Source organism: Emys orbicularis, chromosome 1, assembly GCF_028017835.1.
Source record: "Emys orbicularis isolate rEmyOrb1 chromosome 1, rEmyOrb1.hap1, whole genome shotgun sequence".
In the NCBI taxonomy this organism is placed as follows: Eukaryota; Metazoa; Chordata; order Testudines; family Emydidae; genus Emys; species Emys orbicularis.
The window spans coordinates 320,608,817-320,634,568 of NC_088683.1; the positions used below are offsets into that span (position 1 = coordinate 320,608,817).

The 25,752-nt window shown below is 42.2% G+C and overlaps 1 protein-coding gene across 1 annotated transcript in view; it reads right to left on the reverse strand.

Moving 5' to 3' along the window:
* PDS5B (PDS5 cohesin associated factor B) overlaps window positions 1-25,752 on the reverse strand; it is a 252,523-nt gene that overhangs the window by 168,563 nt on the left and 58,208 nt on the right. The window contains exons 4-6 of the mRNA XM_065403763.1: window positions 10,061-10,147; window positions 9,875-9,972; window positions 7,769-7,895 (exon numbers count right to left, since the gene is read on the reverse strand). Of these exons, the coding sequence (XP_065259835.1) occupies window positions 7,769-7,895; window positions 9,875-9,972; window positions 10,061-10,147 (312 nt within the window). The remainder of the gene's footprint in view (window positions 1-7,768; window positions 7,896-9,874; window positions 9,973-10,060; window positions 10,148-25,752) is intronic.

Here is a 25,752-nt window from a genome sequence, read left to right on the forward strand (position 1 = left end):
ACCTTGCAAATATGAAATGTTCTATGCTAATGAGAGGGGTGACATCACATGTCTGCAGAAGTCCTTCCCTTCCTGCTCAATTTCCCCTCCCGCTGTTGCTGCTGATTCCATTTTTCTGAATTAAAATAACTCAGATAAATAACTTGTTTTTTTTAAATTAGACATAAGTATCTAAGGCTAAGCCTAACCCTACTGGAGACCATAAATTCTTTACTTTTTTTTTTTGTCACTCTTGTTACTGTTCTGATAAATTAGTGGTTTAAAATATTTGACCATTTGTGACATTATTTGACCAGGCAATTGACTATTTATTTTTGGACCATCCTAACATATTCCCTCTCCCTCTGAGAAACCTAAAGATGCAATGTAGGTCTTCTGTAAGATGGGTCCAAGCTCTCTCTCTAGAAAGTTATAGGTGAGGCCCATTCTAAAATAGCTCTAACTCATGTTGATGCTGCAGAAGCTACAGAGGTGCAGAAGATACCTCAATTTTGTCTTAAAATTTTTTAAATAGCCTATCTGTAGCACTTTTGGAGAGAAAAAGCTCTCTAGGATAGTGACCAACCTATTCTTCATTGGCAAGACAAATCAGTACTGACCTTTGAATAAAAACATTCTACATGGAGCCGGCCAAACATCTGGAGTCTTCTCTCCTTATGTGGGCATTCCCCCCTACTTTCTCTGATCGCTTGAAATACTGAACATAAATACCAAAGCTTTTTTTATTATTATTATTATTATTTTCAGAAATATTTTCGCTGTCTCAATTTTCATTTCCCCCTTTATTTGCTCCTTCTTAGGATGAACTATCCGGCTTTTTAACACAGTTCAAAACACTTAGGGAGAAATAACCTGCTAAATACTTTGTCCTCTAATGATCAGGAGCAAATTCAGAACCTTCTCTTTTTGCTAATGACAAATAGAGGGCGAGCATTAATCTCTCTTTTTAATAAAATTGGATTTCTTTACTTTTGGGTGTTTAGAGAGAGAGATGTAAATAACTGAAATTAACTCTCTTACTGCCCACCTGGATCAAATATTCTTCCAAATAAAATAGTCTGGTTTTCATTTTGGCCTTTTAGTTTCTAACTTTTGGAAGGGGCTGCAATTTTACTCTGATAATCAAGGATACAAGGATTGAATATGCATCTGAGTGCCCAACAGTGACCCTATCTTTACAAAGTACTAAATTAAAATATTCCATAATCCTGTCTTTTTGCAGATATTTTAAGAGCCTGCCTGATTTAAAAAAAAAAAAAAAAAATCTTGCTACGGTGCCTCCAAGGGAAGAGCTAATTATGAGTAAACTCCTGAAAAAGAGCCAATTTAGGAATTTAAATAAATTGCCAATGTTGCTGTCTTTTTGAAAGTAAACGTGCTTACGCTCTACAATATGGGATCCCAGTAATCACCGTTATTGCTGATGGAGACAGAATAATCTGGCAAGTGCTTGAGGAAATGAAGATATAGTATGATTGTTTAGGTTCTGCCCCTGCTCAGTCTGGCTGGAGACAAATATTACCTACAGGTAGGAATGGAAAACTCAGATGAGATTGAGAAAAGGGATATTTTTTATTATGCTTTTGCACTGCAATGCCAGAAATGGGGCAGACCTGGTTTATGTTCTGGCTCCCATAACAACAGAACAATCCTCTAAATTCCAAATGTACAATCATTCTAACTGATTACGTCAGAGCAAGATAGAACAGATTAAATTTTAGATTCCACACTGAGTTTTCAGTACTAGCAGTTTAAAAGTGTTACTTACCCCAAAACTTTTATTAATTATATTTATTATGATAATGCCTGTGAAGGAGCGTACTAGCCTTTAACTGTTAACCAGGAGCTCACACCCTGGATATAACACTGCTCTACAGCCAAAATGCTTCTGAAATAAATGTAGTCAAACTTTACTAATTCTGGGTCACTGAGAACGAAAATGATGCTTAAAATTGTTGATTGGCTCTAGTTTTCAAGATATGCTATTTGGTCAGTATATACGACCCTTGACTTGGGAATGGCGGAGGATAAGTGAGTTATAAAGGGAAGGGATCTCAATTTAAACCAGAAATGACTAAAATACATCTTTGACTGGATCTATGAATCAATCTATGACTGGGTTTGGACAGTACTTGCTTTTTAGGCAAAACAATGAATGATGCAATCTGAAGCTGGTATTGCGTCATACATGATATGAATTGCATCATGTTATTCCTAGAAGTCATGGATGATGCAATCATAACGAAGCTTACATCACTCTGCTGAACAAATTGCCCTATATCAGCTCTAGAAATCATACAGTGTCGTGCTCTCTTATTTGTCAGTGTTTGATTTTGCAAAGGGACACATTTCTGTTTAGCCAAAGTGAGCAGAGATGCCTCGTACTTGTGTGAACAGTGTAGATAAGTTCTGCTATGTTTGTGGTGAAGTGACTTTTGCATCACAAAAGCGCAGTATAACCACTATGGTTAAGAAAGCCTATCACCTTTATTTTGGCTGCAAAATTGGAGATCAGGACAAGAGGTGGGCCCCACATGGCTGGAAGAAACTGAACCACAAACTTATTCCACTGCTAGAGGCAGAAAATCTGGTAGGTTGATCTGATGGCAGAGATTAGGCCTGAAGCCTCAAGCAACCACATTGGACTGCCTCTGAATTCCACAAGTTGGAGGCAGTAGGCCATTTATAATGAATGGTGACAGAAGCTGTGCAACAGAAAGTCTCTGAATTTTTTGTAAAACAGCTGCCAGGCCTCCAGGAGGACAGCCTGGGAAGCTGGCCAGGCAGGAAGTGGGCACCCAGAAAACTGCTCAGGAGCCTGGGACCCTAGAAGCCTGGTCTCCCAAGACATCCAGGCTCTTGCTTCCCAATCAATCTGCCTGTTTTCCATGAGAATTTTGTTGAAATCGACACATTATGAAGTATGTTTGATTCAGAGGAGTCCGTATTTTCCAACGGAAAAAAGCTTTGTCAGAAAATTTCAACTTTCAGTTAATTTTCCCAACATCTGTAGTTCCCTCAGGAATGTTGTTCAGCAACAGTGGGAAGAGAGATGATCTGTACAATCTTGAATAAGAAGGATAAAAAAGCACTCTCTCTATTATGAACAATTGTGACAACTCCTGCACTACTTAAGTTAACTTTTAGTCTCATACACCCAAATAAACACAGGACAGAAAGCTATGCGAGATTATAGATATAGATATATATAGGGAGGGGAGAGAGAGATCACTAAACCCCTCCCCACCTCTAAAATAACTATCCTGTAAATTTGACTCTACAGCGCGCTCCACCCTGCCCAGCTTGAGTAACACCCACCACTTGTAGTTCCTCCTAGCTGATGATAAACAACATAAAAAACAAAACGAAACAAAAAAAATAAAGTGTGATTATAGATTTTATTCAGAGGGTCAGTTTAAAAAAAAAAAAAAGTACAGTCAAGCTGATTAAATGTCCAATTCTAAGTCTTTAAAGGAAATGGTAAGAGTGTAAGCTATGTGTATATGTAGGAGAAAAGGATTGTGGGGTTTTTTTTTTGTTTTTTTTTAATATTGTGTGGCCTATGACTAACCCTTTTTTCTTTCTGATGGCAGGCAAAAGCCCTGCCCAGGTAGACTCCTATATCAGCAGAGGCAAGAGACATGAGGGACTGCTGCAGGCCCTAAGAGACATGAGAAGGTGGGGGCACCCCTGTAAACAATCTGTAGCAGTGAGGAGCTAACTTCCTCCCAATAGGAAGACAGAGCTGGGAATTGTAAGGAGCAGATATTCTCACCATACTTACCAGGGGAGAATGTATATGCAATGTTACAGGGACCTGCTTGCAAGTGATGGGAGAAGAGAGATGAGAGAAACCACCTGTTTCCCCTCCAACACCTTTAGCAAGAATACAAGAGAATGGCAGCATTCCACAATTTCCCCCATCCCATACTGAAGGAAGGGGCAATTTGGGGGAGGCATGGAAGATCACCTTGTTTGCATCCCAAAAAATATAATACTCTGAGCAGATTTGGCAGGGAAGAACAACCCTCTTACTCAAAGATGAGGAGGAAGAAAACACTGCGGAGTACTCAATAGCCTAGTTACATTGAACCTGGCCCCAAGTACTAAGCCTCTGGCTCCTCCCACTGTTCCTGAAGAGCCACAAACTGCCCCTTTCTAAGGGACGGTCATCACTGCGGGCTAAATCAGCACTGCTGCAATCAATGCATCTTCACCAGACCCACTAAATCAACACCATTGCAGTAAGCTGATGGGAGAGCACTCTCCTTTTGACTTCAGTGCTCTACCTCATTGAGAGGCAGAAGCTATGTCGATGGGAGAGAATGTCCTGACGACATAGCGCGGTGTAAACACTGCGGTAATTCAATGTAAACTACGTCGACTTAAGTTATGTAACACAAGCTGCGTAACTTACATCGAACTACCCTGCAGTGTAGACAAGGCCTAATTCTCCTAGTGGTATATGGGAGCTAGGTACCATTAACCTCTCATGCAGGGAGGTGGGCTTTTTGGAATAATGTGACCTCAAGTTTGCATTTCTTGGTTTTCTATCATTTGAGGAATTAAAAAAAAAAAGCTAACATTTTTGTAAAGTAATATACATTTAAACCATTGATTTGCGCCTTCAATCTCAGGCTTCACCGTAACTAAGGCCTGGTCTACACTAGGGGGAGGGGGGAAAATCTATCTAAGATACGCAATTTCAGCTACGAGAATAGCGTAGCTGAAGTCGACATCTTAGATCAACTTAGAATCACTTACTTCGCAGCACGGGAACGACGGCTGCCGCTCCCCCATCGACTCTGCTTCCGCCTCTCGCCGTGGTGCAGTTCTGGAGTCGACAGCAGAGCGATCGGGGATCGATTTATCGCGTCTTCACTAGACGCGATAAATCGATCCCCAATAGATCGATCGCTACCCGCCAATCCAGCGGGTAGTGTAGACGTACCCTGAGTTTTTGTGTTGAAATATAAATATATCACTTGTATTCACTATGAAGCCTAAAATCTGTACCAAAAAATTTCAGAATACTGGCTGAATAACCAAATGTAAAATACAGACCTGTATTTAGCAGATTTAGATCACAACAGACTTGGATCACATACATACAAGTCTCAGAACATTATACTTAAGCAAATTATGCAAATAATTGCAGCAATTAGCGAGCATGTATTTAGGGCTTCTGATTTGTGGTTTTAACCAGTAAAAACCCACAATACAAAAAAATTAAATCAGTGTTTAATCCACTACAGATAAGAAAAAGAGCAGAAATGGTTACTTGTATCTAAAGACTCATCTATATGGAATAGTAATGAGGACTCACGGCGTGTGATTTCTAAAGCATACTCGCATTTTTTGCTCCAGGTAGACCCTGCTGGTGCGCATTAAATGTTTATTAGTGCATTTAATGTAGTGCTGCTTGAAACGTTAAAAAAAAAAAAAAAAAAAAAACATTAAAGCGCACTTCGGAACAATACGAAGTGATTACTCCCTGTAATGAGTAATGTATATTATATGCATTCTTCATTACTGACTATACAAAGAGAAAGCCCCCCAAAAAACCCAATTCTTGGATTCCTACTACTGAAAATTTGATAAAATTAACTTCAAAAAACCAAATTAATAAACCCAAAAACACAGAAGCCCTGTATATAATTAACATTAGTGTAGTTAAAAAGGCCACCTTTTATTAGCAAGAAGAGGAAGAAAAGCCAGAATCGAAGCATTACACAATTCGGGGGTTTTCCTGCCAATACCTTGTTTTTATCCACTATAAACTTTCAAAATGCCCATCTGAGATCCTACTATTCAAACCAGCCTGCACAGTGCTCAATACTACATCCAATCTTCCCTGAATATTTTAACTTTTATTCTATAAGAAGAGTCAAACTACTGTACTTTTATTCAATAAAAGTTTAGAACTTTCATGGAAACATATATTGAATCATCTCTCACTAAAGATGCAGGAACAACTTTCCACAAAATGATAGAGAATAATTTGTAAAGTCTAAAGATCAATGTGGCACAAAAACACCAAATAAAAGAGATGTTCAAAAAAGAAAATTCCAAATTGAAAAAACAGAGAGTCTATAGTATTGCTTTTACATTTTTCATGCCCTGAGGTCTCCTCTAATAAATCTGAATCTGAATTTTGGGGCTGATTTTTTTGTCACAGATAAGTACTGGTATCTCTCAAATTACATACAATATAGCTGCGTGTAAGAATGCACTTTGAATATTTTCAGTCAAAAAAGTCTGATACAACAATTAGGTACTCTCTATATGCCTTGAATAGTAAGATTGTCAATAAAAAACAGAAGCTTTTCACCCGCTTAAACTCTGCTTCTCATTAACCCCGGTAGCGCTCAGTCTGCAAGGGGGCCATGTCCCTTTGAGGTCTGCCATGATGATAATAATGAAATTCTACTCTAGTAATTAATTTTCTATGTTGAATACACAGAAGTGAGATGTACACAGAACATTGTACTACCTTGCTTTATTCTGTCAAAGAGCACCTCTTCAAAAGTCTGACTACATTCCTTCCAGTGAACCATGCTCTCTTACATACTGTTCTGAAATTGTTGCAATCAATTTAACCATAAAAAAATATAAAATCACTTTTTACCAAATATATATATATATATATATATATATATATATATATATATATATATATATATACACACACACACACACACACACACACACATACATACACATATACACACACACCAGGCAGCACTCGGAAGTGACAATCAAAATCTTTCACATATCCATCTACTGTAGCCTGTCTGTAGCAGTATAACATTTAAAAAAAACACTGAGGCCTCTTCTTGAATATATAGTTTAGTTTCAAAAGACTCTGTTCTCCACTGAGTACATCCAAGGCTGCCCAAAATTTAAGCAGTAATATTTCCACAACTATCTTACAAAATTCAGTTATCTCCATGTAACTTATATAACTTTGCATCATCTTATCTATGTTACATCTTGTATCCAAAGTTCCACGAGATAATATCCCGCATTTGTTTATACCTCAGAACAAATCAGGCTTTCCTCCTTTTTTTAAAAATTCAAGGATGATAATGTATACCAAAGATAAAAGTCTAAAACAGTCATTTCTCAGTTTGCCTAGTAATAACTGCATGATTGTACGTAAGCTATCAAAGTAAAGCATCCATCCTTTTAGTACTTCATGTTCCACCACTTTCCTAACGTTTTTATTAATGTCAAAAACAATGTTGAGAATGCATTATGATGCACTTAGTCACTGACTAATTCAAAGGCAAAAATCATGAATTTGATTAATTTTGCCTCCCCCCCCCCCAATTTATAAAAGTATGGTACTTGGGCCTGTTCACACATGTACAACTATAAAATCATAAACATAGTTTTATTTTTAATTAACAGTAACAACCTTGGTTTCAAAGGAAACAATACATTTATGCAAGGTTCTTACTACCCACATACCACTTAAATAAAGATGTTACTCACAATTAACTTTCAGACAAGTCACAATGCAAATAAAGTTTACAAAGAAAAATATTTACAACATTAGGCTACTGTTAAAAACTAAGACAAAACATTTTCACTTCATGACAACCCAATGAAAGCAATGAAATGTCCCTGAGTTTTACATAAAATTGAGTCATGAAGGCTAGACCAAGCAAATTTAGTGGATTAATTCATCTCACAATTTGCCCTGTGAATTGGATCAAGTTTCAACACGACCAAGCCGTAAAATTCAACAGCTATTGAGGCTTACCTTATGTGCTGGCACTAGATTAACTAAAACAGTATCCAAAAGCTCCTGAGACACAGTATCTCCTTCACAAATGATAGAGCTCATCAAATCCACCATGTGCATGTGTACTTTTTGATTATGACCATTGCTGAAATTAAAGGTAGAATTTCTTAGCATATATAAATATATGTACTATATTACAACAAAGTATTACCTCTAATCAATCACAAGACAGCCAGAAACAGTACTTTTTCTTAAAAAGTAAAGCATAAATTCATCCTGAGAAATCAAACTAATTACGAGGCTCTATATGCAAATTTTCATTATAATGTTTCTTGTATTCTCTATTCTCTCTCCATGTACTACGCTATACAAGGAAAAAATTGCACATTTGCACAGAGATAAAAATTCTCTCCACCCTCACAATATGAACTTTCTTTATAACAAAAGTTCTCCCAGTGTTACAATATGAAAGTCTCATAATTGTGATGTCATTAGTTCAATGTTCAGCTTGAAATTCTAAATAAATATTATTAAAAATATGGAACAAATCAACAAAAATTTTAAGCAATGCACATGTACCGGTGACACAAAAATAAGCAAGGGAAAGTTCAGGTAAAATGTGTTTGATTTACTTACACTAGTGTTCACACTATTGATGTAAACTAACAGATCGTATCTAACCACAAAACTCAAATTTGGGAAAATGAAACGCATAAATAATACTGTCAACTCAGTGCAGACAGTAAATTCTTATTAACAGTAAAAAAGTCTACATAAGTGACCACTGACCAGAAAAGCAAGGTACTAAAATACAGAACAACAGAAAAACATAGAATGACCAAGTCTGAGTCATTACTGGAGATGTAATATGAGAATATGTACTTCCAAAGTAGGGACTAAATGCATTTAATCTATTGTCTACACCATTTTAAAAAAAATTTATTTGAGATAATAGTTTCAACAGGTAAGATGAATACAAACAAATAGGCAGTGAACGCTAAAACAGTGCCTTTTTTTAAAAGAGCATTTCCTAAAGAAGTGGTTTCTAAATTTTGGGCTAGGAAGTTTGTTTCAGTTTCATTTGTTTTAAGGATATTATACAAGACAAAACCCAAAAGAGTAGAGCCAGAGTGAGCTCTCATTTTCTACTCTCTCAGACACTATCTTGGAAATATTTCCCACACTTCTGTTGGGGTCCACTAGGCATAGCTACCAGGTAACTCGGGAGAGCGGAAGACCAAAGTGTCGATGAAACTCTCTTGCTCTGGGCCTATCTGAACCCCCAAACTCCATCTTGTGAACTCTCACCTACTTCTGTGTTTACTGCTTTACATGCTCTGTAGTAGGCTGAAGCAGAAATGTATTGGTCAGCGTTTCTAGCAGATGGCTGCAGTTTCACTCACACTAGCAGAAATAATAGAGATAAGGAGGAGGGAACCGAGGGGTAGTTAGTTTGCAGATGTCTAATTCAAGGTCGCAGAGACTGGGAAAGTTTTCTCACAAGCTTATTGTAACAGTTGTCTGGAAGGGAGGGGTGGGGGAATAGCCAGACAAAGGCTTACACAGAAACAGTTTGGGGTATAAAAGGTAAAAGTTATTTGTATTTGTTGCACTGGATTTGAGACATGCTGGTCTCCTAGTGCCATTTCAGAGCTCTGAAATAAACTTGGCTTGCTTTCTCCCCTCGGTGTCTTTATTGGTGCCAAGCACACCGGGCCACGGACCTTTGATGTCCCCCCGAGCGGCCAACACTTCTGACCTAAGATAATATCTAAATAAAACATGCAACTAAATTTTTAAAGCTTTTGTATATTCAATAGTTATTCTCCAAACACTAATACATTCTCATATCACCAAGATTTTTGGAAAGAGGAGGTGGGTAACTGAATCCTCCCACAAAGTATTATCTGAAAAACGAGGCAGAACATATACTTTTTTAATCCTAGGCAGCAACATAAGTATAATAAACTGAATTCTTAAAACAGAAATGTTAAGCTTTGATTGCTATAATATCCAGACTAACAGCTTTAATGAGCAAGCAGAATATATACAGATTCAATGTTTAAATTAGAATAGTTTTCCTGAAATGTATAATTAAAACTACATCAATCAGAATATACTTACTTTATTACGGAAAACAGCGTTCTGTACAACTGTGTGAAAATTTCATTGCTGTCTTCTAGCTCAAAGCATATATTATAAGATTTGACCCAAGCAATATTCTATGTTGGGGGGGAAAGAAAAGGGTACAGTAGTTATTACAAGAACTTGAAAAAGTAGTAATAATAAATAGTAATAATTTTAGCTTACCTCAAGTAAATAAAAATATCTATTGAACTGTGGGCTTTTTGTATCTTCTAATCCTTTCAGTTGCCTTGTTATAAACATAAATATATCCTAGAAAAAACAAACATAATAGTAATTTGTTTCATCATATAACTTATGACTGTATTTAATTAAATTGTCTAAATATTCATTTTGAACTGTTGATCACATTCCCCACTACAGAACTCCCACAAAAGCCAGAGAAACCAATCCTCACTGACCCTGGCAACTAGGATGACAAATAAACCTATGAAGAATTATGTGAGCGATAGTAATCCGTAGAAAGTTTCACCTTGGTAACAAGGTGAGGAAGGAGTTAATGTTGGTTAAGTTTCACATGAAAAAATTCAGCTTGATTGACAGAAGAAAGCCTAGAGAAAGTTCCATTCTGCACTTGGCGGACATGACCCATGGGGTCAATGGAAATGTTAACGCATCCTCTTGCGAGCTGGATTTTCATTTCACAGTGCAACTATTTTATCTGTTTGATTTTGGGGACAGGGGTAGCCTGTTTTTTTTTAAATAGAATTTTAACCTGTACACAGTGTTTGTCCATCTCTGTTACCATTCAAGACTAGCATATTGAGCAATGTTCCCTCTAATTTTTTATATTCATGTGCAGAATGAATTTTATGTGTACCAATACGGAGGCGACGTGTGGCAGGGGTTCCAAGGGGTTCAGAGTGTGGGAGGAGGTTCAGGGTTGAGGTGTGGGGGGTTAGGGCTCTTGGATAGGGCCAGGGCTGAGGGATTCAGAGTATTTGTATGGGGGTTGGGGTGCAGGGCTGAGGGCTCCAGCTGGGGGGTGAGGGTTCTGGGGTGGGGTCAGGGCTGAGGAGTTTGGGGTGCGGACTGCCCTCAGCCCTCTCCCCACCGGCAGCAGCTCCCAAGACCTGGGGATAGGTGCCTCTCCCCGCGGCAGCCCTGCACACCCCAACTTGCTCCCCTCCCCGCCTACCTCTCTCATCTCCCCAGACCCCTGTGGCTGCGCGCCTGCACAGCCCTTTATAGCCTGCTACGTGGCCGCGCAGCTTAGAGGGAACTTAGATATTGAGCCCTCTGTTGACAGACAAAAAGCAACCAAGAAAGGGTTATGGATGCCTCTCTCAAGCTTCAGTTTGTCAAATGAAATTTCCATAGCAACATCTCTTATGAAACAGAAAACTCAAATAGGTAACATTAAGCAACAGAATCAGAAAAATTAATTATGTACAGACTCTCTGGATTGGTAAGTGACAAACATAATTATCTTTTAAAACTATTTGTATGCACTCAAATCACCAATACATACAGGATAATTATCCCAACCAACTCAAAATTCAAAAGCATGCGCACCCACCACACGAAGGCAACATCCACAGACTTAACAATTTCCAGACTTCAATGCCTAAAAAGAATCCAGGGATAGCCAGTTTGCTACCTTACAATTCTCTTCTAGGATTCTTTTCACTGAACAAGCCAAGGCTCTGGTAGAATAAGAGCATAAGAACGGCCATACTGGGTCAGACCAAAGGTCCATCTAGCCCAGTATCCTGTCTTCTGGCAGTGGCCAATGCCAGGTGCTTCGGGGGGAATAAACAGAACAAGTTACGAACAAGTGATCCATGCCCTGTCATCTACTCCCAGCTTCTGGCAAATAGAGGCTAGAGATACCATCCTTGCTAATAGCCATTGATGGACCTGTCCTCCATGAATTTATCTAGCTTTTTTTAGAACCCTGTTATAGTCTTGGCCTTCACAACATTCTCTGGCAAAGGGTTCCACAAGTTGACTGTGCACTGTGTGAAGAAATACTTCCTTCTGTTTTAAACGTGCTGCCTATTAATTTCATTTGGTGACCCCTAGTTCTGGAAAAGAGTAAATAATTCCTTATTTACTTTCTCCACACCAAGCATGATTTTATAGACCTGTCATTCACCACCCCCACCACCCCCAGGCATCTCTTTTCCAAGCTGAAAAGTCCCAGTCTTCTTAATCTCTCCTCATATGGAAGCTATTCCATACCCCTAATCAATTTTGTAGCCCTTTTCTGAAACTTTTCCAATTCCAATACATCTTTTTTGAGATGGGGCAATCACATCTGCACGCAGTTTTCAAGAGGTGGGCGTACCATGGATTTATGTAGAGACAATTTTATATTTTATGTCTTATTATCTATCCCTTTCTTAATGATTCCCAACATTTTTAGCCTTTTTGATTGCCGCTGCACATTGAATGGATGTTTTCAGAGAACTATCCACAATGACTCCAAGGTATCTTTCTTGAGTCGGAAAAGCTAATTTAGACCCCATCATTTTATATGTGCATTACTTTGCATTTATCAACCATGAATTTCATCTGCCATTTTGTTGCCCAGTCCCACAGTTTTGTGAGATCTTTTTGTAGCTCTTCGCAGTCTGCTTTGGACTTCACTATCTTGAGTAGTTTTGTATCATCTGCAAATCTGGCACCTCACTGTTTATCCCTTTTTCCAGATCGTTTATGAATATGCTCAAGTGATGGGGTTCACTCACCACTGTGGCGCCTCCTGCTGGGTGTCCTGGGGATTAGCTCTGTGTGTTAGTGCGCCCTCTTAGGGTGGTGCCTCGCCACCATCACTCCTGCTCTAGGACCCACGTCTCTCCAAGGACTGCAGCATCCTCTTCAGCGACACAGCCCTCCAGCCGTGCCACACACTGTGCCCCCCCGTTCCTGGGGACCTGCAGTGCGCTGTTCAGCCACTTACCTTAGTAGCTACTGCAGCGAATTGTCTGGCCACTTCCTTGTGGCCCCAGTATCCTCTTTGCCCTTGTTTCAGGACCTCAGCCTGCAAACCCCAGCCGCCAGGAGCGGTCTCTCATTCCCCCGGTCCCTGCTAGCAGCACTTCTCTGTCCAGGGTGCTGGCAGTTCTCGCAACCCTCCAGAGACACAGTCCTTCCTCCCTGGGTTCCCAGCAGAGAACTGCCCTCCTCTGCCCTGCAGCTCCCTTTTTATATGTGCCTGCTTGGCTGCTCCCTTCAGCACTTTTCTGATTGGCTGCCTCCTGCGCAGCCTCCCTAGGGCTCTATTAACCCCTTAGAGCCCAGTGTGCAGGTGCCCCGTCACAGGATCATTATTTTGTGTTGGGGTAACAATACACTTATCTGTTCAAAAATACCAACATAGAACCAAAGTCACCTATTGAAAATTTAGAAACCCTACAGTCCTCCTTGGACCCATAGAAAAAAAGATTTCCCATTTTTTTAAAAAGGACAAAAAAAACTTTCTAAACCACAACTTTTTCTTCAAGAAAGTGGTGGAAAGGGAAGAGTGTCAGGATGGGGCAGCCAACTTATTTCTTCTCAGAGACTAAGGACACAAAAATCCAACCCTAACAGACAGGCTGACATATTTAAAATGGTTCAGGGTAAAGCCATAACAGGAGCCAATTCAGACTAAATAAAACTAGTCTCTTGGTAGAGGATGCAGAAGGAATACTCTTCATCATTCTCAAGGCAAATACCAAAAGGACGTGGCCGTCATGCAGATCAAGTGGCATCCAAACTGACCTTTATCTAGGTCTTAAAATGGTCTTGCTGCATACTCCCTCTGTCCATCACTGACTGACTAACTCACTCATTGCACCATCAGAGCTTTTGATGACATGATTACCAACCACAATGCAGCATTCCTTGGTAAACATGTTTTGTAATTTGTTGGTCTTCATTCCTAGTATATCCATATAGAGAAAGCTGCCAAAAATCAAACCAGTAAAAATGGAAACTGTTGCTGTGTTTGACTATGAATATTCTCATTGCTGATCTCATCCTACTACATAATATGGAGCAGCTGACAAAGACGAGAATCAGAAACAAGCCAATTCATCACTCTTCAACCTTCCCAGTGCTTCTTCCACATCTCACTGCTATACAACAGTGGTTCTATAGATCAGCAACTTTGTGGTAAGCTTTGATATTACAGTGTCTTCACAGAGGCCACTAAAGGGTTTGGAACACAGAAATAGCTGCTGCAACGAGAACATCCATATCTTTTGAGCAGTATTGTCTATGATACTTCTCTAGTATTTGACAGTTCCCATCTGCTCAATATACTATCCAAACAAGTTAAGACTGACCTGGTTGTAATCTAGAATTACAGGCTACTTGATAGTAACAGCCAGGAACTTTGTTTCATCCAGACTGATAACCAGACCAGCGCACTCTGCTTCTTGCCCAATCAGCTTGGCCCCCAGCTGCAACGATTCACCATAGTGAGTCAACAAGGCAACATCACTGGCACATTCAATGTCTCGAAGCAAAATGGTGTGCTCAGCTCAACACCACTGACAGCTGCCTCCTCAAGCTTATCCATCAATTTCACCAGAGCACAAGCTTCATCAGTGGCCTTAATTGCACAGATACTGATCCAAGACACCTACAGAGCCGCTACCTGGTCTTCAGTCCATACCTTTGCGTCCCATTACGCCATCACCCAGCAAGCCCAGGACAATGCCAGCTTCGGCAGAGCAGTGTTGCAAACAGCACGTAAATGAACTCAGAACTCACCTCCAGGGATACTGCTTGAGAGTCACATGGAATCGACATGAACAAGCACTCAAAGAAGAAAAAATGGTTACCTACCTTTTTGTAATGGTTGTTCTTCGAGATGTGTTGCTCATGTCCATTCCATGACCCGCCCTCCTTCCTTGCAGTTGGAGTTCATAGGAAGAAGGAACTGAGAGGGTGCGGGGCTGGTAGTGCCCCATATACCAGTGCACAGAGTACTGGGCTCCAGAGGGCACCAGAGCCAGCCCTCCAGATACCACAAAGGGAAAAATCTCCTGCAGCTGTGCACATGGGCATGCACACACCTAACATGGAATGGACGTGAGCAGCATACCTCGGAAGAACAACAGTTATGAAAGGTAGGTAACCATTTCTTATAAAGAGGAGAGAGAAAAATAGTTCTCATCCACTGAGGACAGGACGAGAAGTAATGGGCTTAAATTGCAGCACGGGAGATTTAGGTTAGACATTAGGAAAAAACTTCCTAACTGAAAGTGTAGCTAAGCACTGGAACAAGTTACCTAGGGAGGTAGTGGAATCTCTGTCATTGGAGGTTTAACAGGTTAGACAAACACCTGTCAGAACTGATCTAGATAATATTTAGTCCTGCCTCAGTGTAAGGGACTGGACTAGATGACCTATCGAGATCCCTTGTAGTCCTACATTTCTATGATTTAAAAATTGCCAGTGATGGAGAATCCTCTGCAACCCTTGCTAATTTGCTTCACTGTTAAAAATTTGAGCCCCATTTCTATTCTGAATTTGTCTAGCTTCAACTTCCAACCCTTGGATCATATTCTGCCTTTGGCTATTAGATTGAAGAGCCCATTATCAAATATTTGTTCTGCAGATAGGTACTACTGTGATCACGTCACTGCTCTTGATAGACTTGATAGTGTCACACTTGTAGACTTCCACTGGGCCTTTGATTCAGTGCATTGAGCAAGATTGTGAGCTCTCTGGTGAGGTGACTTGGCACTTCTGGGGAAATAGTGTTATTGATAAAAAAGCTCTATAATGGAACAGTAAGCTGCATTCCAGTTAATGGTAGATACATGGCATGGTTTCCTATTTCTATAAGAGTTTGGCGAGGCTGTGTCCTTTCTCCATTGTTGTTCAGTATAAGAACATAAGAACAGCCGTACTGGGTCAGACCAAAAGGTCCATCTAGCCCAGTATCCTGCCTACCGACAGTGGCCAATGCCAGGTGCCCCAGAGGGAGTGAACCTAACAGTTAATGATCAAGTGATCTCTCTCCTGCCATCCATCTCCACCCTCTGACAAACAGAGTCTAGGGACACCATCCCTTACCCATCGTGCCTGCCGGGGGCGAAGACTGACAGCAGTTACATCTGCAGGGGTCTGAGGCGCAGCTGTGCATGCTGTACCACGTAGAGTACACACTGCCATGTGGTCTAGTAGCCTGAGGCATACTCTGGTGCTTGTGAGTGGGCGCGCTGTGTTATATGCAATAAAGTTCCAACATTACTCGGGACCGGAAATCTGGTAGGAAGGCTCTGGCCTGAGTGGAGTCAAGCACTGCCCCTATAAACTCTGTTCTCCGAAGTGATGTCAGAATTGATTTCTGTTCCTTTATAAGCAGGCCCCCAACTTTTGACAGGTGGCCCATACCAAACTGATGCTGTGCTGAACCTGGGGATCACAAATAGCCCTTGATTAGCCAGTCATTGAGGTATGGATAGATCTGCACACCTGGACGTTGCAGGTAAGCTGCCACGACTGCCATGCACTTTGTGAAAACTTTCGGAGCCGACAATAGACCAAAGATCAATGCTGTGAATTGCTAATGGCGTTGACCCACCACAAACCAGAGGAATCTCCTGTGCCCACAGAAAATAGAGATATGGAAATAGGTGTCTTAAGTTGAGGGCAGCGTACCACTCTCCCAGATCCAAGGAGGGGATGATGGAGACCAGGGACACCATGCGGAACTTTAACTTTTTGAGATATTTGTTGAATCAATGCAGGTCCAAGATGGACCTGAGGCCCCCTTTGGCATTCAGGATTAGGAAATATCAGGAATAAAACCCCTTTCCCCCTCAGCTCTCGAGGAAATTCCTCTACAGCCCCCACACGCAGGAGGGCTCCTCCTGGACAAGAAGTTGCTCATGAGAAGGGTCCCTGAAGAGGGATGAGGAAGGGGGGGTGGTAGCGAGGAGTGGAGGAGAACTGTAGGGTGTATCCAATCGCTACTGTGTTAAATACCCAACAGTCCAAGGTAACATGGGACCGTGTAGTAAGGAAAGGAGACAAACAGTCCAGAAACAGATGGGGGGGATGGATCCTGAGGCAAGTCCGGTACACCATTCTCGGGTACACCCTGAAAATCCCTGCCACAAGCCACCAGGGTGTCTTGCGGAGCCCGACTGGTAAGTCGGGGCAGACAAAGTGAGTTGATGGCACTTATAATCTCTATCCCTTTACTTACAGGGACCTTGGCGAGATGGGCCCAAGAACCTAGGAGGAGATGGCTGTGGCCAGAAGTGCCTCAGTGAGGCCGGCAACATGTGCAGGCCCAAGGAACACTGAGCGACTCAAATCTTTCAGTCCATGCAACCTGGTGTCAGTTTGTTCTGAGAACAGTACATTGCCCTCAAAAGGAAGGTCCTGGAACAGCTGCTGCAGCTCGTGGGAGAGTCCCAAGGATTATAGCCATGAACTGCGCCACACAGACACTGCCAACCAAATTGGCCGCGTCCAGGGCAGCCTGGAGAGAGGCTACTTCCTTGCCCTCCACCAGGATGGTCAAGAACTCCTGTCTCGCCTCCTGAGGCAGGGAGTCCTTAAATTTGGCCAATGAGTTCCAGACATTGAAGTCGTAGCTCCCCAACAATGCTTGCTGGTGGGAGATATGCAGTTGCAGGCTGGCCGTCGAATAAACCTTTCTCCCAAATAAGTCCAGCTTTTGAAAGTCTTTAAAGGATGCCCTAGTTTGCCCCTGCCTGTATTGTTCGTTAGTGGCCAAGACCACTAGTGACCCTGGGGGAGGGTGGGAGTACATGTACTCATAGCCCTTGGCAAGGACATAGTACTTCTCTGCCCACTTGGATGTTGGGGACAGAGAAAACGGGGTTTGCCACAGTGCCTTGACCAGCTTGACTACCCCATCGTACTGGGAGTGCCACCTCAGAAGGAATGGCCGCAGCAGACATATCAAAGAGGCTGTTCACAGGTTCCTTAATCACCTCAGCCTCCAACCCCAAGTTCGAGGAAACGCGTTTGAGCAGCTCCTGGTGGGCTCGAAAAACGTCCAGTGGCAGCAGGTTGGTGGGCCCCATGACTGACTCATCCAGAGAGGATGAGGTAAAGGCCGTCACCACAGGAGGGGATGACTCCTCCACAGTCTCATAGACTCATAGATTTTAAGGTCAGAAGGGACCATTGTGGTCATCTAGTCTGACCTCCCGCATGATGCAGGCCACAAAAGCTGACCCACCCACTTTCCCTTAACTCAGCTGTTGAAGTCTCCAGATCGTGATATAAAGACTTCAAGTCGCAGAGAATCCTCCAGCTTGCGACCCCTGCCCTATGCTGCGGAGGAAGGCGAAAAACCTCCAGGGCCTCTGCCAATCTACCCTGGAGGAAAATTCCTTCCCGACCCCAAATATGGCGATCAGTAGAACCCCGAGCATACAGGCAAGAATCTCCAGCCGGACCCTCATTTTACCAGCGATGGCATGTTATTGCCTAATTGACTAAAATCACGTTATCCCATCAAACCATTCCCTCCATGAACTTATCTAGCCTAATCTTGAAGCCAGGGAGGTCTTTCGCCCCCACCGTTTCCCTCGGAAGGCTGTTCCAAAATTTCACCCCTCTGACGGTTAGAAACAGTCAGGGCTGATGGCACCAGGGCTGTTGGGGTTTCGGTACTGGCTTCCAGATCCGAGTTGGTCTCCAGTGGTGGTGGCCAGGTCAGCACCTGAGTCCGCCTCTGGGAGACTACTGAGGACCATGGCTGGGAATATAGTCCCTGCATTGATGGGAACCCCCACGGGGTCCAATAAGGCCATTGCACCGGCCACCGCCCTGGCAGCCAAGCCATCAACGGACCTGCAGTAAAGTCCGGTGCATACGGCCGATGTCAGTGCCGCGACACGGGAGGGGTAGCTTCCTCCCCAGACTCTAATGAGCACTCCTCCCTCAGTGACCAAGGAGGAGCCATCGCTAACATTTCCTGCCAGCTGTGATGCAGAGAGCGGTGCCACACCTGGGACTGGTGGCAGGGAGCGATAACCACTGCCACAGTGCTGGAGATGTATGACATGGCGCTGGGGAGCAGTGCTGGTGACTGAGAAGCCAGTGATTGGTGCCATGACACCGGAGATCAACGTCACGGATCTGGTGACCAGTGACAGGACAAGGACCTGCACTGGGTCAAGGCCGACTGGGGCAGCCCCATCAAGGGATTCTATCTTGAAGTGACCACCTTTGCTGATGGGTGAGAGTCTCTGGGTGGCACCAGGAGTGATAGGAGGCCTTTTGCCACCTGAAAAACCTCCAGCATCGAGGAAGCTCGAAGATGTAGGGGTCTCTGACTGCTCCCAGGAGTCGGTGGTGGGTCCTAAACAGGGCTGAGTGTCCTAGGAGGAGTATCTGCTGCCAACTGCAGCTCTCGAAAAGACGAGCAACCTGGCATGGATGTCACTTTGTTAGGAGTTCGCTGCCTGTCTCTCCGCAGCCCCTGGGAGTACCCCCTGTTGCCACGCTGTTTTTTGTACCTCTTCTTCGGCATGGAGGAAGGAGAAGAGCCCAGTGCTGACGGAGCACTCTGCACTGAGGCCGATGTGCTCAGTGCTAAGTCAGCAGCACGGCTCCGAAGCCAGATGAACAGCAGCTTCCATTAACAGGCCCTTCAAATGAATGTCCCTGTCCTTAAGAGTGCATGGCCTGAAGCCCTTGCAGATCCTGCACTTTTCTTTGATGTGAGCTTCCCCAAGGCACTTTAAGGAGCTCATATGAGGGTCGCTCACTGGCACAGGCTTGTGGCAGGCTGCATATGGTTTGAAGCCCGTGAAACAGGGCATGCCCCAATCCTGGGACAACGGCCCAGATGGGACCTTTAACTAACTAACTAAACTACTATTAACACTAAAAACTATGTACACAGAAAAGTCCACAGACAAAACCACAACTGACCTTGCAATTGTCATGGGCAGTAAGAAGGAACTGAGCGGGCGCGGGACTGGCAGCACCCCGTACACCAGTGCATGAGTGCACGGCTCCAGGGGGTTCCAGAGCCAACCCTACAGATACCACGAAAGGAAAAATCTCTGGCAGCCATGCACATGGGCGTGCACAAACCTAACATGAAATCAACATGGGCAAGCACTCAAAGAACCACTTTTTACATACTTGAAAACTATTATTTCATCCCCCTGCCCCTCAGTCTTTTCTTTTCCAGGCTAAAACAATTTTTCCAATTTTTCCTCATAGGTCACATACTCCAGACCTTTAATCTTTATTTTGCTCTCCTCCAATTTGTCTACATCTTTACCAAAATATGGTGCCCAGAACTCAACGGTGTGCCTGTTGAAGCCTTATCAGTGCTGAGTAGAGTGGAAGAATTACTTCTTGTGTCTTGCTTAGAACAGTCCTGCTAATACATTCCAGAATGAGGTTTGCTTTTTTTGCAGTAGTATTGCATTGTTAACTCATACCGTTTGTGATCCACCACAACCCCCAGATCCTTTTCTTCTGTACTCCTTTCTAGGCCGTAATTTCCCATTTTCTATTTGTGCAACTGATCCTTCCTAAGTAGAACTTTGCATTTCTCCTTACTGAATTTCATCCTATTTACTTCAGACCATTTCTCCAGTTTGTCCAGATCATTTTTAATTCTAATCCTGTCCTCCAAAGCACTTGCAACCCCTCCCACTTTGGTATTTTCTACATACTTTATAGGAGTACTCACTATGCCATTATCTAAATCATTTATGAAAATACTGAACAGAACAAAACCCCAGAAAGATCTCAGCGTAATCCCACTTGATATACCCTTCCAGCTTGACTGTGAACGATGCATAACTAGTCTAGTCTAGTCTATATTTCCCTAGTTTGCTTATCAGACGATCATGTGAGACTGTACCAAAAACCTTACTAAAGTCAAGATGCGATGTATCTACTGCTTCTCTCCCATCTACCAGGCTTGTTACCCTGTCAAAGAAGGATATTAGGTTGGTTTGACATGAGTTTGTCGACAAATTCACGTTGACTGTTACTTATCTTCTAAGTGCTTACAAAACAGATTGTTTGATTATTTGCTCCATAATCTTCCCAAGTACTCAAATTAAACTGACTGATCTGTAATTCCATGGGTTGTCCTACGTAAGGACGGCCATACTGGGTCAGAACAATGGTCCATCTAGCCCTTCCAACAGTGCCCAATGCCAGGTGCTTCAGAGGAAATGAACTGAACAGGCAATCAAGTTATCCACCCTCTGTCATCCACTCCCAGCTTCTGGCAATCAGAGGCTAAGGACACCCAAAGCATGGAATTGAATCCCTTACCATCTTTGCAAATAGCCACTGATGGACCTAGTCTCCATGAACTTATCTAATTCCTTTTTGAACCTTGCTATAATTTTGGCCTTCACAACATCCCGTGGCAAAAAGTTCCAGAGCTTGACTGTGCATGATGTGAAGAAGTATTTCCTTTTGTTTGTTTGTTTTAAACCTGCTGCTTATTAATTTCATTGGGTGACCCCGGCTCTTTTGTGATGTGAAGGAGTAAATAACACTTCCTTATTTCACTTTCTCTAAACCATTAATGATTTTATAGACCTCTATCACATCCCCTCTTACGCCTCTCTTCTCCAAGCTGAAAAGTCCCAGTTTTATTAATCCCTCCTCACATGGAAGCTGTTGCATACCCTTAATCATTTTTTAATGCCCTTCTCTGTACCTTTTCCAAATCTAATATATATTTGAGAGGCAGTGACTCAAACTGCACATAGTATTCAAGGTAAGGGCATACTCTGGATTTATACAGCAGCATTATGATATTTTCTGTCATATTGATTCCTTTCTCAATGGTTCCTATCATGGTTAGCTTTTTTTGACTGCTGTTGCACACTGAGGAGAGGTTTTCAGAGAACTATCCACAATGACTCCAACATCTCTTTCTTGAGTGGTAACAGCTAATTTAAATCCCATCATTTTGTATATATAGTTGGGATTATGTTTTCCGGTGTGCATTACTTTGCATTTAACAACACTGAATTTCATCTGCCGTTTCTGTGGCCCACTCACCCTTTGTAATTCTTCACAGTCTCTTTTGGACTTCACTATCTTGAATAATTTTCTATCTGCAAATTTTGCTACCTCACTGTTTACCCCTTTTTCCAGATCATTTATTAGTATGCTCAACAGTACTGGTACAGCTCCCTGGGGGACCTTGCTATTTATCTCGCTTCATTCTTAAAACTGACCATTTACTCCTAACCTTTGTTTCCTATCTTTTAACCAGTTACTGATCTATGAGAGGACCTTCCCTCTTATCCCATGACTGCTGACTGTACTTAGGAGAGAACCTTCGGTGCGGGACCTTGCCAAAGGCTTTCAGAAAGTCCAACTACACTATATCCATTGGATCACCTTTGTCCACATGTTGGTTGACCCCCCTCAAAGAATTCTAGTAGATTGGTGAGGTATGATTTCCCCTTACAAATGCCATGTTGACTCTTCCCCAACAGTCACGTTCATCCGTGTTCTGATAATTCTGTTCTTTACTATAGTTTCAACTCATTTGCCTGATACTGAAGTTAGGCTTACTGGCTTGTAATTTCCAGGATCATCTATAGAGCCTTTTTTTTTTTTTTTTTTTTTTTTAAAGTGGTGTCATATTAGCTATTCTCCAGTCATCAGGTACAGAAGCTGATTTAAATGATAGGTTACATACCACAGTTAGTAGTACTGCAATTTCAAATTTGAGTTCCTTCAGAACTCTTGGGAGAATACCATCTGGTTCTGGTGACTTAGTACTATTAAATTTATCAATTTGTTTCAAAACCTCCTTTATTGACCCCTCAATCTGGGACCGTTCCTCAGGTCGGTCCCTAAGAAGAATGGCTCAGGTATGGTAATCTCTCTCACATACTAATCAGTGAAGATCGATGCAAAGAATTCATTTAGCTTCTCCTTATTCTCCATTTTATAAATACAGTAGAACCTCAGAGTTACGAACACCAGAGTTACAAACTGACCAGCCAACCACACAGATGCATCTGACGAAGTGGGTATTCACCCAAGAAAGCTTATGCTCCAATATGTCTGTAGGTCTATAAGGTGCCACAGGACTCTCTGTCCCCTATTGTAGACAGTTATAGAACAACCTGTCCATACAGAAGCTTCTTCATTAAGCCAGTTGGATTTCTGTATCCTATCTAACCTAAATATTCTTAGTATCCACATAACTGGATCCCCCCCCCCTATTTTACTGAGTTCTTGGGCTCAAATACAGCATAACTCTTGTACACCTCTATTACACCCATCACACACACCTCTATTTAGAAAAGAGATGAATAGTCACAAGTCTTTTCAATATATCTTCCTATGGGATTCTCTCCAGCAGAGTATACATTCTTGTTGATCCTGACACCTTGAACTAGTCATACACATTGCTGAGTTCTAAATTAACTACTTAGAAAACCTCTGGGCACCACAGTGGACAGTTCATTGAGAACTTCAGTGCAGTGTGTAGTGGCAACCAAAAACAAAACAATGTTTTAATATAGTTTGTGTAATATAGTCTCTAATCTTGTTTTTTGTTTTAAGGTTATGAAGAAAAGCATTCAAGAGTTAAGGTTGCACAGGCATTTCCTAACACACAATAGTAAATATGCATTATTATACTGTCTTTAATTATATGATCACATAATAGGTTTTCTACAGGCCTCTGATTCATTCAGTTCACAAGATGGACAGAACTCATTTAATGAGCTGCTACTCAATAGTTTTTTTCCCCTCCTTATTGTTCAGTGCGTGTACCCAGACCTTGTTTACTACACCCTCTTCAAATCCTGCTCTGAAGACAAAGCTATTAATTTCCTCATGGGCTTTTCTATGAAACCCATCACTATAATATTTGAATGCTTCACAAACATTCACAACCTCCCTGTGAAGTGAAGCAGAAATATTACTCCCATTTCACAGACAGGGAGGTGAGGCACAGACAGAAGATCAAAAGTATCCATTAACTTTGAGTGCCCAGTTTGAGACGTAGAATCTGATTTTTTCAAAGTACTTACCATTGTATATGTTCAAGTCACATCTTCCATTGACTTCATCTGCAGCTGAGTCCTCAGCACTTAAGCAAATCAGACCCCAAAGTCTCAAGTGAAATGAGAAAAAACACAATTGCTGACGACCTCCAACAAGTCTGGTAAATTACTTGCCCATCATCACACAGGAGCAGAATTAAATTCTCTTGAGCAGCATCCAACTAGCCTTAACCATAAGACCTTAACAATCCCTAGCCTCATTCATTACAGACCTTCCAACTTCTGCAACAAACGAGACGGTTCCTACAGACAATAGCCTCCTTAACTACACAACCCTGATTCACCCCCAGAGCAGGTCCATCCTGCATACTGAATGAGGCAGGAGTCCCATGGAAAAATAGTATATGATCATGTAATTAAGCACTATCATAATGCGTATGAACTGGCAATCTTAACTCTACCATTTCCTAATTTTGACTGCTCAACTTTGCAACCTCAGTAATGTTCTTTTAACACACACACACACACACACACACACACACACAGAGAGAGAGAATTACCAGACTTAAAAAAAAAACTAACACATTCCATCATATGGTACAGTAACTCCTAACTACAACGTTAAGTGATGTCCCCTTCCCTCCCCTGCCTCCTGAACAACGCAAACCAGCTGATTGCCCCGGGCAGGAGGCGGGGCGGGAGGGGGAGCCTGCGTGCCAAGTTGCCGCGGGCAGGAGGAGCGAGGACTTGGCACGCAGGCTCCCCCTCCCGCCCCGCCTCCTGCCCGGGGCAATCAGCTGGTTTGCAGCATTCAGAAGGGAGGGGGGAGGAGCGAGGACACAGCGTGCGAAGTAAAGGGGGAGGAGGTGGGGGGGGGGAGAAGAGATGGGTCAAGGGTGGGGGCTTGGGGAAAGGGGTGGAGAGGAAGGGCCGAGGGTTGAGCCCCCTGCCCCCGGCAAAGTCAGTGCCTGTGCTTGCAAGAAAAGCAAGAGGAGCAGCCAGACAATCCATCCTCTTCCACTCTCTGACTCCACCACCTCAACCAAGCTTCATACTCAGCAGTGATGATTGTAGTATTGTTTCTTTAAAATTGTTTAAAAAACTTATACCTGTATTAAATTGCTTGCTTAAAATTGTTTAAAATGTATATAATGCCTTTTGTCTGGCAAAAAAAATTTCCCTGGAACCTAACCCCCCTTATTTACATTAATTCTTATGGGGAAATTGGATTCACTTAACATTGTTTCGCTTAAAGTCACATTTTTCAGGAACATAACTACAATGTTAAGTGAGGAATTACTGTACTCAGTTCTGGTACCCAACACCACACCATTCTGCAGCAGCCAAGTAGCCATTACAGGGTAAGTCTGACTTTGCTTCTGAAGCTCTGGGCTGGAGCATATTCAGAGATGGTGCACGTGCACATACAGGAGCTGTGAGAAGACTAATTATATTCTCTCCCTCTGAGGGGATAGCACATGTGCAGCCTCCACCAGAAGTTGTGAGGGGATGGAGCATAGTCAGTGAAGACAATCTTTGGAGATTTTAGCTGCTGAACTCAGTCTCTACTAAACAGGTACGAATTGAGATTTTTTTCAAAGTCTTATCATTTAGCCAAATTACGGCAGATTTTCACAGGAACAGCAAAGACAAAGGCCACCTGCCTGCCACATTTCAAGTCCCTGCTCCCAAGTATAGGGGCACTAGAGAGTCTCAAAGAAAATGTCACCAGTATTTTTTTAAATGACAAAACAATGTATTTTTCTCTAGCCTCATTCTCAGAAACAACAACCATTTTGGATGGAGTTTTCACACAATAACTTCAGCCTGAGTCAGACATCCAGCATGGAAAATTTCAGACCAAATGGTCGAAGTTCAGCAAAGTTATAAGGCTCTGAAAATAGGCTCTTA